The 14029-nt window shown below is 37.9% G+C and overlaps 1 protein-coding gene across 7 annotated transcripts in view; it reads left to right on the top strand.

Moving 5' to 3' along the window:
* Nucleotides 1-14029, top strand: part of PRDM5 (PR/SET domain 5) — a 278236-nt gene that overhangs the window by 179944 nt on the left and 84263 nt on the right. For 2 of the 7 annotated variants that reach the window (XM_055435298.2, XM_055435294.2), the window contains one exon: nt 9506-10232. The exons of 3 other annotated variants lie outside the window; for them this stretch is intronic. In XM_055435298.2, the coding sequence (XP_055291273.1) occupies nt 9506-9915 (410 nt within the window). In that variant the 3' untranslated portion in view covers nt 9916-10232. Of the gene's footprint in view, nt 1-9505; nt 10236-14029 lie in introns of those variants that run through there. 2 more of the 7 variants (XM_055435293.2, XM_088836146.1) reach the window with 2 other exon arrangements.

Genomic DNA, 14029 nt, shown 5'->3' on the forward strand with positions numbered 1-14029 from the left:
ATCATACAAGTGCTTTTTCTTGAGACAACTTTTTATATATAATATGCATTAAAGGAAGTTATTTCCCATTTCATAGCTAAGAATATTAAAACATGGTACTCAGAAGTTAAAGTTTAATAAAATTAATGTTAAGGTCTTAAAGGTTAAATAATAAGTTGTTAACCGTGGTTATTTCTTTGCATTTTAAATATGATAATTTGAATTTTCTTCATGATTTTCTGTATTTTATAATTTTTCTATAATTTTCTTGTGTAAGCAAAATATTTAAAATATGTTAATGTTATGATTATGCAGGAAACTTATTATCAGAATATTCATGTATAACTATTTAGGTGTTACATATCTCTGCATCTTATTATCAAATGGACCAGCATGAAGTACATATAAAACTGCATGTTGAAAAGAGAAATGAGAATGAGAAAGCAAATATGGTAATAATAAACCTAAGTGAGAGTATATAGTGTTCATTGAACCATTTTTCTAATATTTGTTCATGTTTGAAAGTTTTCATAATTAAAAGTGGGAGTGTTTTATTCCATGAGAACCATGGAATGGACACAGATACCAAGTAGGGTCAACTGAGATCTGTCTCTTGGACATCCAGCGTCACAGCTCACATCTTACTGTGCCTCCCTCTCCCTCAGGGCCTGGCCCTTTCACCAGGGAGTGCTATATTCTTTAAACATAAACAGACTTTCGTCGTTTTGTTTTTTTGCTTACAGTTGTACTGCTCAGAGAGAAGCCAGATTCTTCTGAAGGAGCAGACTATCACTGCTTCATGCCTAATCATTTTAAAAAAGGAATTCCAGGAAACTTGCAATTCTCGTGGATTATTCAGAATTTTTTTAAAATACATTTGAAAGCATATGTATTCTTTAGAAAAGAAAATATAAAGGATTGAAAATAGCCAGTCAAGCTGTTATCCTATTGAAAACCTTTCGGTAGTTTCCCTTTACCTTGTGTGGATGACATCCCTTGTGTTAATACTTGGCATCCCAGGGTCTGTTAGTGGGCTTCTTTCCGTCCCCTCCAATCTCCAGTTAAATGTCACTTTCTTCCTGGCGTGTTACCGGTCTTTCCCTTCGCTTACCTCCCATCATCCATTTTGTTTGATGAGTTAATTCTGTAGGAAATGGAATCATTACAAATTGTGTGATATATTACAGTCTCTTGCACTATGTTGCTTCTCACGGGAGATTTTGAGTGCTCCCATTGTTTGGTATAAATGAATATCTCTTCTCAGTTATGATATTAAACTTTATCTGTTCCCTGACTAGATTCTGAGCTGAAGGGCAAGGCAGATCTGGCTTTTTAATCAAGTTTATTGAAGGAGGGAATCTCTCTCAGATATTACCTGAGTTAATCCTTTCATAGCCAACGTGATAGGTTTCTCAGATCATTCATTCTCATTTTCTAAATGAAGCTGAGATTCAGAGAAGCAAATGACCTGTCCAGTCAAAGCAATAAGAGTCAAATCTTCTTACTTCAGATTCTATTTTATTTTTGTGTTGTCTCTTCTTTTTTTGCCACAAAGCTGTAAGCTGCTACACAACTATTATCACCACAAAAATGACAAAAATTCAGTAGCTTCTTCAGTATAAAAGTTGAGAAGTGGAATTCTGGAAGTATTGTTTTATTTCTGCAGTATGGCAAGTTTATGCTTTTGAGCCAAATGAAAGGTGTTTTGATTTCTTTTTTTTAAGCAACCATCACTTGTTCATTTAGTCCCGAGTCATCTTTAGGTGGGCAATATGTTGGAGAAGACTCTTGAGAGTCCCTTATACTGCAAGGAGATCCAACCAGTCCATTCTAGAGGAGATCAATCCTGGATGTTCATTGGAGGGACTGATGCTAAAGCTGAAACTGCAATACTTTGGCCACCTCATGCGACGAGTTGACTCACTGGAAAAGACTCTGATGCTGGGAAAGGTTGGGGGCGGGAGGAGAAGGGGACGACGGAGAATGAGATGGCTGGATGGCATCACCGACTCGATGGACATGAGTTTGAGTGAACTCCGGGAGTTGGTGATGGACAGGGAGGCCTGGCGTGCTGTGATTCATGGGGTCGCGGAGAGTCGGACACGACTGAGCGACTGAACTGAACTGAACTGAACAGAAAATGATGATGAAATTTAGTTTCACCAGATTCTATTTTTCTAAATGACTTTTAGGGCAGTTTTAGGTTCATGGCAAAATAGAGAAAGGTTCAGAGATTTCCCCATCTACATTCCCCACTCCACACATGCGTAGTCTCCCCTACTATCAATATTCCCAACCAGAATGGTACATTTGTTACAACTGATAAACCTACACTGACATGTTATAATCATCCGAAGTCTTTAGTTTACATTACGGTTCACTGTTGATGTACATTTTTTTGGTTTGGACAAATGTGGATCCACTATTATAATATTCAGAGAATTTTCACTGCCCTAAAAATTCATTTTGCTTTATCTGTTCATCCGACCATTTTCAACCCCTGGCAACCACTGATCTTTTTACTGTCTCCTTAATTTTTCATTTTCCAGAATGTCATATGGATGGACAGATTACTTCTTTTATTTCTGGGAAATGACTATTTATAGTTGACCCTTTCATTTAGAGGGATGTACATTTGAGTGCACTGCAATGTGTTGTGATATAGGCTTTTCATCATTTTCCCATTAGGTTGAAGGAGTCAGTTTCATTTTGTTTTTATAGTGTTCAAACTGTCCATCAGTTTTTCGGGAAGCCAGTTTTCTTTGTTGTAACATTAGATAACACTGAGTTTTATGAAGAGGAAATATGACTTCAGTTTATACTTCTTTCCAGTTTGGCAGTTGGTAGCTTTCATCATTTCCTATCTGATACAGGGACAGTACAGCTTTGTGTAGCATAAATGCAGTTTTCTTCATGTTAATTTTCTTAGAACAGGTTTTATTTTATTGACTCATGCCTGTGGTCATTCTATTACACAGTGATCACTTAGCTGTTGGATTGCTACTGGTCTTTTAGGGCTGGGAAGAATCTTAGTGTTTATATCTCTGTTGTATTTTTTTCTCAATGTTGTTATTGTTGCTCAGTTGCATCTGACTCTTCCTGACCCCATGGACTGCAGCACACCAGGCTTCCCTGTCCTTTACTATCTATCAGAGTTTGCTCAAGTTCATGTCCATTGAGTCGATGATGTAATCCACCCGTCTCACCCTCTGTCATCCCCTTCTCCTGCCCTTAGTCTTTCCCAGCATCAGGGTCTTTTCTCATGAGTCAGCTTCCCACATCCAGTGGCCAAAAGTATTGGAGCTTCAACATCAGTCCTTCCAATGAATATTCAGGCTTGATTTCCTTTAGGATTGACTTGTTTGATCTCCTTGTAGTCCAAGGGACTCTGAAGAGTCTTCTCCAGCACCACAGTTAGAAAGCATCAATTCTTTGGCACTCAGGCTTCTTTACGGTCCAAATCTCATATCCGTACATGACTACTGGAAAAACCATAGCTTTGACTATATGAACCTTTTTTAGCGAAGAAATGTCTCTGCTTTTTAATACTGTCTAGGTGTCATAGCTTTTCTTCCAAGGAGCAAGCGTCTTTTAAGTTCATGGCTGCAGTCACTGTCCACAGTGATTTTGGAGCCCAAGAAAATAAAGTCTGCCACTGTTTCTATTGTCCCCCATCTATTTGCCATGAAGTGATGGGACCAGCTGCCATGATCTTAGTTTTTTGAATTGAGTTTTAAGCCAGCTTTTTCACTTTCCTCTTTCACCTTCATCAAGAGGCTCTTTAGTTCCTCTTGGCTTTCTGATTTAAGGTGGGTTTCATCTGAATATCTGAGGGTATTGATATTTCTGCCAGCAGTGTTGCTTCCAGTTTGTGATTCATCCAGCCTGGCATTTCGCATGATATACTCTGCATATAAGTTGAATAAGCAGGGTGGTGATTTATAGCTTGATGTACTCCTTTCCTAATTTGGAACCAATCTCTTGTTCCATGTCCGGTTCTAACTGTTGCTGGACTTGCATACAGGTTTCTCAGGAGGCAGGTAAGGTGGTCTGGTATTCCCTTCTCTTTAGGAACTTCCCAAAGTTTGTTGTGATCCACACAGTCAAAGGCTTTGGCATAGTCAATGATAATAGAGTAAAAAACTGCATTTTAATGGTGTATAGAACAGTCTTTGGGAGTCTGTGGGAGAGGGTGAGGGTGGGATGATTTGGGAGAATGGCATTGAAGCATGTATATTATCATATGTGAAATGAATCACCAGTCCAGTTTTGACGCATGATACAGGATGTTCAGGGCTGGTGCACGGGGATGACCCAGAGGGTGGATAAGGGGAGGAGGGAGGTGGGAGTGGTTTTCAAGAAGGGGAACACATGTACACCCGGGGTGGATTCATGTCAATGTATGGCAAAACCAACCAATATAATATTGTAAAGTAATTAGCCTCCAATAAAAAAAATTTTAAAAACCCACCTAATTCTTTGATGTTTTGATTTTTTTCTTTACGACCTTAAATAACCAGTTGTACCCTTGGTTCACCATCTTTCTTTTCTGTCTGCTGCCTCTCCCTTTTTCAGTCCCATTGCCGCCATACTGGGCTTCCCTTGTGCCTCAGCTGGTAAAGAATCTGCCTGCAATGTAGGAGACCCTGGTTTGATTCCTGGGTTGGGAAAATATGCTGGAGAAGGGATAGGCTGCTGCTAAGTCACTTCAGTCGTGTCCGACTCTGTGCGACCCCATAGACGGCAGCCCACCAGGCTCCCCCATCCCTGGGATTCTCCAGGCAAGAACACTGGAGTGGGTTGCCATTTCCTTCTCCAATGTGTGAAAGTGAAAAGTAAAAGTGAAGTCGCTCAGTCATGTCTGACTTGTAGCGACCCCATGGACTGCAGCCTACCAGGCTCCTCCGTCCATGGGATAGACTACCCACTCCATTTGCCAGGGTGAAGTATAATGAAACTCTGGTTTTTTCATTAACATTGAAAATGTAATCTTTTGAAAACCTTGTTTCTACCTTTTAAAATCTACTAATTCTTCTTAATTTGCTGATTAGAATAAGGGCATGCATAGCAAATATGCATGAGACATTTGCTCATATACATTATTAAAATGTAATGGTCTTTAGTTTTAGAAAAGAAAGGAATTTCAGAAGTTTTCTAGTTCAGTTAGTATTAATTGAAGTAATGCTTGGACAAAATACAATGATTTGCTAAGGTTACAAATTTATATGTGGTTCATCTTAAATGAAACTTGAGGCATAAACTTTCTCCAGTGTATCACGTTGCTGGTATTTTTCTTTCTTATTCTTTTCCATGCTTCCTAACCCTTAGTGTTACTGTTGAACTTACCCTAGAATTATATTAATTCTTTCCATAACTCATAATGTTAGATGATATTATCCTGTTGATAAACAAGCAGTTGAGAATGAAATCATCTCATCTTGGAAGCTTGATGGTCTGTAGTTTGTTATTTATGGTCTAACTGAGATCTTTAAATATGGAGAAACTGCTGCGTAGTATAATCAACCATCAGCAATATTTTGTTTTTTCGTACTTGGTTCATATTCAGAGCTTCCCTTGTGGCTCAGACGGTAAAGAGTCTGCCTACAATGCCAGAGGCCCTGGTTCGATCCCTTGGTTGGAAAGATCACCTGGAGAAGGAAATGGCAACCCACTCCAGTACTCTTGCCTGGAAAATCCCATGGATGGAGGAGCCTGGCAGGTTACAGTCCATGGGTTCTCTAAGAGTCAGACACAACTGAGCGACTTCACTCTCATATCCATATCACTTTCATAGCCAGGATCCGTGGCTCATACGGGCGAGCCATATGGCTCATATCATTCATATGGGTCAACCATGGATAATCTGTGTTCTGATAGATTACATGTTTTCAAATTCCATTTTATTGATTTCCTCCTTTTATGAGTTTTTATAAATTGTTTAACCTCTTCAGATCTCGGTTTCCTCACCTGAAAAGCAGGCATCATAAAAGCACTGACTTTATAACCTTGTTTCCCGGTACAGATTAAAGTGTAGGCAGAGACCTTTGCACAGTGCCTAGCCTGGTGTCAGCTTGCTGTATGCGAGCTGTTGCTGCCAACTGCGCCGAATTTTGCTGTTGTTTTTCCTACTTGTATTTAATCACAAGTGGGTTCATACTCCCTCAATATACTCTCTGACCCTCTAGTCCCAGTATGGTCATCATCATCTTTTCATAACCTTTAGCAGCAGCATATAGATCATCTCTGGAACACGGGTGAGGGTTTGCTGTCAGACAGCCTGGTTTGGGCGAGTGAGTGGTGCGTGGACTGGGTTGCCATCATCGTTAGTGAAGGTGAGCGTTTAGGTCCATGCCTGGCAGGCAGCTCTGTAATTTATCATCCAGCTTTCTGTGCTGGACTGACAGAGATGGCACTCTGAGGGTCAGCTGAAGCAGGAGAGCGTGTTCTCCTGTTGGTTTATAGCTTCTTAGGGTCAGTGAGAGCTGGGGTTAATTCCACAAGGTAATCCACTGACTGTGACATGAATTCCATCAACTGTTCATAAGTTATGGAAGAAGTTCTAGGAACTGCTTTTGGGCTTTTAAATCTCTGGGCCAGAAGGTTAATTACTTGCCTGCCGTTCCTACCAGGTTTCCATGTTAATAGATACCGGCTGTGTTGGCCCTTCTGTTCTGGTCTTGCTTGCATACTGTTATTTGAATGTAGTAATAAATCACTGTCTTAGGAAATATTTAATTTTTTGGTAACTATCTGCTATCATCTTAGAAATAAAAAAGTTGGTATATTACGGTTTGATTATGCTTGGATTTTAGCCACTTTTTTTTCTCTAATAGTTTTTCTAATGGAATTCAGCATTCTTTGTAGAATACTTGTTCAAAGTTATGAAAACAATAGGTATAACTAATTATAAGTAACTATCAGACAGTGACAATTGTTCATAAAAATAAACAAAAAAGACATTGTATACACAGATGAAAATTTAAACATGTCTTTTCACATTTTTATAATAGATAACCTATGTATGTTGAGAGAGAATTTATTTTGCTATATTTATTTTCTAAGTGGTTAATTACTAATATTAGGCCAAAGTAAATATTCTTTTACCTACCGGTAATCTAAGAGTTAGCAGAACAGTTGAGTGTAGAATCTGCATAGAAATAAAATTTCCTCTGCACCCCTATCATACTTCAGAGATTGAAATTGAGAGCTTCAGACTTTTCCTAAGAGGTCTTACTCAGGTAAAATCTTGAGCTATGTGTATAATTCTTATTCTTTCAGTGTGATTTTGACACTTCAGATAATTTCTGATTAACCACATCTGTGGAATAAACCATTTTTCCTTTTTTTTTTTTTCTGTATTCATCTTTTCCCCCGTTGATTTTGGGCAAATAACAATCATATATAACAAGTGAGAGAGACATTCATTTTGACTTTCAATAGTAATGTGATTTTTTTGTTTTACTTTTTCGGAAAAACATCAAAGGCCTTATTTTTTTAATGCAAAGATTATAATGTCCATGTCAAAATCATAGGCTAAGATAGGAGGTACATAGGGAAGAGGGAGGGAGTGACAATTGTCTTGGAATAGAATGTGATGAACAGTTATCAAATGAATAATGCAGTCAGAGAGACTCTGATAAGATGGATCATTTAAAATATACCATCATTTATGTAACTCTATTTTATTATTTCTTTTTTCTTTGCTTTGTTGGGACCCTCAAAAATGAAAGTGGCCTATGCAACAGTTTTCACTGTTGAAACTGTAATTCAGCATCTTTGTTGGTAAATTATTAGCTAATATTATCAATAGCTGCTGCTGCTAAATTTGGAACGCAGCATATTCCTTTAGGAAACCCAAAGGAGATTTGATTTTCTCTGATACGTGCTTCCTCCTACCATTGCTACCATGCCAACTCCCCCCCACCCCGTCCCCCCGAGCAGCTTCTCTTTGTTTGTTTTTCTGTAGTTCAGAGTTGTGCCTCAGACCTGAGGAAGTTTTATATCTTTTATAGGTTTTGGATAAAAGAAGAGTTTTCTGGGCTTCTTGCTACTCAAAATTTTATACTCTTGATTCATCCTTGCTGGCAATGTGAACAGGAAATCCCCTCTGTGAGCAGGCACCTAAGGTTTAACTGCTTCATCACTTCATGACCACTGTTTGCAAAGTATGCTCTTAAATACTGGGTTAAATAACACTTTGGGTAGAAATTCTTAAAAATGGAAAACTACTGGGTAAAAAGATGAATGGTTTTCCACCAAAGTCTGACTCACTTGTAACAAAACCGAATCAGTGGTTACCTTTCTTTACTTAGTGACCTTACTGTGAATGTCTCATATATCAGCGTGGAGAATTCACATAGGAGTTTTTCTTTCTTGGTCAGAACATTTAAAACTTTCTTAGTGTCTGGATTGTTTCTGATTCTTCTGATGTTTGTGGAACAACCTGCTTTTCTTCTGGCAGCACTCACGTCAAGGACCTCAGGAAGGTAGGTATCTTAGACCCTTCAGACAAATCACACAGAATGGATCTGTTTCCTGCCCAAACTAGGGCTTCTTGAGTAGGAAACCTTTTACATTTTCTTGCTGGTTAATTGTATTTTTAAAGTATTCGTGAAGTCTTCTCCTTTTTTTGTTTTGCATCTCATATCCTATTTTGTTAGCATCAGTAAAATTTTTTGTTTTGCCCTCAACTGATAAATAGGTCTGGCTTCATTTTATTTCACACTAGAAAGTTAGAACGTGGCTCTCCTGTTTAACTTCATCCCAATGAACCCCAACTCACTTGCTTTGCCATCTTTTCAGAAATGAAATGTTGATACTGAAACTGAAGGTTCTTAAGTAAAAAAATGCATCTTTTACTTTCTTGAAGTGCCATAGAAACTTGCATTTTTTTAAAAAAAGACTTGTTTTGGTTCAGTATTTTGGAACGCAAAGGTCCCACTCAGTCATCTTTCGATTTTTACATTTTACAGCCCATTTCCTTACAAATAGTGAAGTCTTTAAAGTTTAAAAAGTAGAGTATCTCTAAATACTCAAGGAATAAGTGTCAAGTTCAGATTTATGTTGTCTTTCTAAGATGACAGTGAAATTCCACAATATTTGATTAAAGCGGCATCCCAGGAGTAACAGTTTGCAGTTCAGTGAAGTGAGTGAGGTTTTGTGACTCTTTTGGCTACAGAAAAAAAAATATTTCAATTCATAGAAAATTGCCAAAATGAAGTTGAGCTACTCCCATTTCTCAGTGTAGCATTTTTATTCTCTCTGTAGTGTACTGCTGATTTATTAAGTTTCTCCATTGCTTAAAGGGATTGCAATGGTGAAATTGGAAAAGTGCTTGGGTAATGGTTATACCAATCTCTGAAAGAGATGGGACTACCAGACCACCTGACTTGCCTCTTGAGAAACCTGTATGCAGGTCAGGAAGCAACAGTTAGAACTGTACATGGAACAACAGACTGGTTCCAAATAGGAAAAGGAGTACGTCAAGGCTGTATATTGTCACCTTGCTTATTTAACTTCTATGCAGATTACATCATGAGGAACGCTGGGCTGGAAGAAGCACAAGCTGGAATCAAGATTGCTGGGAGAAATATCAGTAATCTCAGATATGCAGATGACACCACCCTTATGGCAGAAAGTGAAGAGGAACTCAAAAGCCTCTTGATGAAAGTGAAAGAGGAGAGTGAAAAGGTTGGCTTGAAGCTCAACATTCAGAAAACAAAGATCATGGCATCTGGTCCCATCATTTCATGGGAAATAGATGGGGAAACAGTGGAAACAGTGTCAGACTTTATTTTTTTGGGCTCCAAAATCACTGCAGATGCTGATTGCCGCCAGGAAATTAAAAGACGCTTACTCCTTGGAAGGAAAGTTATGACCAACCTAGATAGTATTTTAAAAGCAGAGACATTACTTTTCCAACCAAGGTCCGTCTAGTCAAGGCTATGGTTTTTCCCGTGGTCATGTATGGATGTGAGAGTTGGACTGTGAAGAAAGCTGATCACCGAAGAATTGATGCTTTTGAACTGTGGTGCTGGAGAAGACTCTTGAGAGTCCCTTGGACTTCAAGGAGATCCAACCAGTCCATTCTGGAGGAGATCAATCCTGGGTGTTCATTGGAAGGACTGATGCTAAAGCTGAAACTCCAATACTTTGGCCACCTCATGTGACGAGTTGACTCACTGGTAAAGCCTCTGATGCTGGGAAGGATTGGGGGTGAGAGGAGAAGGGGACGACAGAGAATGAGATGGCTGGATGGCATCACCGACTCTATGGACATGAGTTTGAGTGAACTCTGGGAGTTGGTGATGGACAGGGAAGCCTGGCGTGCTGTGATTCATGGGGTTGCAAAGAGTCAGATACGACTGAGCGACTGAACTGAACTGAATGGTTATACAATTCTAATTTTTGGTTTAATTTTCATTTAGAATGAATCACTTCAATGTTTTCTAACAATTTCGTTAATCCATAATAGAAAAAAAGCCAATCCTGTGATATTCATGGAAAACAAATACAAGTTTTAAAAAATTCCCATATAGTATATGTATATGTTAAAGTTCAACCATGTGGAACCGTCTGACAGTATTTTTCATGAAACATACATACACCTCTGAGGCTTGCTTTCTTCATTTGAAATTTGTCGTCTCCAAAAGTTGATTTTTGTTAGAAAAATCAAAGTAAAAATTAAAATTATGGGTCCAGACTCCTTCAGTTCAGTTCAGTTCAGTTCAGTCGCTCAGTCGTGTCCCACTCTCCGCAACCCCAAGAATCACAGCACGCCAGGCCTCCCTGTCCATCACCAACTCCCGGAGTTCACCCAAACTCATGTCCACAGAGTCGGTGATGCCATCCAGCCATCACATGCTTGGTCGTCCCCTTCTCCTCCCACCCCCAACCTTTCCCAGCATCAGAGACTTTTCCAGTGAGTCAACTCGTTGCATGAGGTGGCCAAAGTATTGCAGTTTCAGCTTTAGCATCAGTCCCTCCAGACTCCTTAAACATTATTTAATTCAATTATTTAAACATTATTTAATTTGAATTCATCAAAAATGAGAGTTTGACCTTACTACATCTTAAATTATATTTTCTCTGTATATACATCTTTCATGTTTTTGGAGTTATGGGAATTCCTGAAATCTATATAGGTATTAAAAAATATACTGATAAAATAAAAGTTAAAGTTATTAAAATGCTTCCTGGAGATAGTTTATTTTGATTTTAATAAAATCTCTTAGAACATTCATTGAAGTTTTCTGCTTGTTTAAAAATCTCTAAAAGTATAGGGCTCATTAACTGTACACTTTTTTTTAATATATGGTAAAATATACATACGTTCATAAACTTTATCATTTTAAACACTTTGTACTGTACATTTTAATTTTCAGAGTTGATCATGTCCAGATTATTAAGTCTTTTGCATTCAATGTGTTTAGTGGCATAAAAAAATTTTGACCTGAGTTTCTGATAGAGTGATCAAGTTTATATCTGAATTTAAATCCGTGGTCTAAATTTAAGAATATCAAAATAGCTAATATAGGTATATCAAAGTTTACAAGATTTTCCTTTACTAACTTTTGTTGCAGAAACACAGATCTTTAGAAAGGACTTGTCAAGGTGGACATTGGCATGATTACGTAGCAGTAGATGGATATTCAGTGGTTCAGTGGCTTTAAGGCCTTTGCTTTCATCATGAAGTTTCATGGTAACCTGAATCCCCTTCACAAATTTTAAGATTCCATTTTATTTTACTTTATTTTTTAAAAACTTTTAATTTTGTATTGAGATATAGCTGATGATCAGTGTTTTGATTGTCTCAGGTGAACATCGAAAGGATTCAACCATACTATATATATATCCATTCTTCCCCAAACTGCCCTATGTTAATATTAGTATGTTAATCATTTAGTGAGGCCTGGAGTTCTTTTGATGTCTTTAATCATATAGCACAAAAAATGATAAAGTCAATAAATTATAATCCTAATGGCATCCATTAGACAAACAAAAATGGCCTATATTAAACTAGAATCAGATTTTTCCTGTTGTGTTTGACCATACGTGCCAGCGAATGGTTTTGGTCATAGTGTGTTTTCTTTGTTAAAGATGCATGGTAGTGTGTTTGGGGACCAGGCGAGACCCTGGGTACTTCATGTGGCATCCAGATGTCCCCCTTTCATTACCACCAGCTGCCTCTGCAAAGCCATCTGCAGTGTTTGGAGTTCTTTTCTAAATAGCCACACTCACCCTCTTTGTGTGTTTCAAGTACTTTTAGGCTCCGTCCATCTCAGATATTGCAGCAGTGGGAATTTGGGGGCACCCATTTCAAGTCCAGTAAGTTAAAAGGCTTGTAATTCTACTATAAAGAATTACAGAAAAAGTGCACTTTAATTGGCATCAAGAAATTACATTCAGTTCTTTTACCTTTCCTAATGACCTTTCCTAAGTTCTTTTCCTGCCGTCACCTACCAGAGGTCTTTCTTCAATCTATCTCCTTGTTTTATTTTCTTTTTACAGTGTCAGTATCTGAAATTATCTCGTTCTTTCTTAACATTTTCTCGTCTTATTGCACCAGTAAAATTGAAGAGGCAGTGATTTTGTGATATATTCGCAACTGTGTTCTTAAAGCCCAGGACAGTAAGTAGAAGATGGTGTGTGCTCAAAAAATGTGTATTTAATGAATGAATAAATTAGCTTCCAGGATTATCTACTTTGTGACACCTGTTCAAGTCAACTTAAAATCAGCCTTCTACAGTTGTCATCATGTTTCTGTGTGTTCCTGGATGTGTTTGAAGAAAACAGAAGTGGACTTTAATGATATTCAGTGTCAGAACATAATTTAAAGAAAGAAGCAGATGCAAAAAGCTCATCTATTTTCTTTAGTTAAGTAAAAACATTTTGCCGTTAGATATGCTTCAGTATTATTGAATCTTAGCTATTCGTAGCTGAATTTCATAATGGATGTTTGCCGATACTATTTTTCCATTCTAAATGTTGAAGGTGGTTAGTTAAATGTGGTTCTCAAGGCGTAGTTCAATATTATATCAGTTATGTGCATCCACTTGGAATCTGCTTTGAAATATAACTTACATTCCTAACCTGCCCCTGACTTTTTCCTGATGAGCTTTGATAACTAAAGGAATGCTTCAATCTCCCAGTCAGAAAGATCTGGTTAATGTCAGCTGTAATTGCAAGAAGGAGAGTTTTTGACAGTAACTTTAGAAAGTCTAACCTCATTTATATAAAAACTAGCCATATTATTAATTTATGTGATGGTCTAAGGGTTAAATATTAAGCTTTAAAATTCTGATTCCACCGTTTAACAGCTGTGTCATCATGAACAAATCACTTATCTTCCCTGTGCCTTACTTTCCTTACTTGTAAACTCAAGCTATGAATTCCTAGATCATAATGTTGTTACAAGAAATAAAATTACTAATGTACCTCAAGTGTCCTGAACAGTATGTTTCAACCATTACTTTTATTTTCCCATTTAGGTTGGTTTTTAGCTCAGTTGTTTTGTTTTTTTTTAGCTAATTTCAGATGAACTAATTTTCATGTTAGTGAGTTTGAACATTGCTATTAACTTATGCAAAATGTGAACAGTCTTCAAATCTGCTGCTGCTGCTGCTAAGTCACTTCAGTCGTGTCCGACTCTGTGTGACCCCATAGACGGAAGCCCACCAGGCTCCCCCATCCCTGGGATTCTCCAGGCAAGAACACTGGAGTGGGTTGCCATTTCCTTCTCCAATGTGTGAAAGTGAAAAGTGAAAGTGAAGTCGCTCAGTCGTGTCCAACCTTTAGCGACCCCACGGACTGCAGCCTACCAGGCTCCTCCATCCATGGGATTTTCTAGGCAAGAGTACTGGAGTGGCTTGCCATTGCCTTCTCTAGAGATGTTTAAAAATAATCATTGTTTGGATTCACATCATATTGTATATCAGAACCTATGTACTGGCAGTGATCATGTAAGAAAGAAAGATCTGTATTCTTAGAGTTAACAAAAATTGAAGGATAATTTCTGTTCACACCATAATAGTTTTATGTGTAGACAAAA

This window comes from Moschus berezovskii, chromosome 5 (genome assembly GCF_049115385.1).
Source record: "Moschus berezovskii isolate FMDL1 chromosome 5, NW_MosBer_1.0, whole genome shotgun sequence".
Lineage (NCBI taxonomy): Eukaryota > Metazoa > Chordata > Mammalia > Artiodactyla > Moschidae > Moschus > Moschus berezovskii.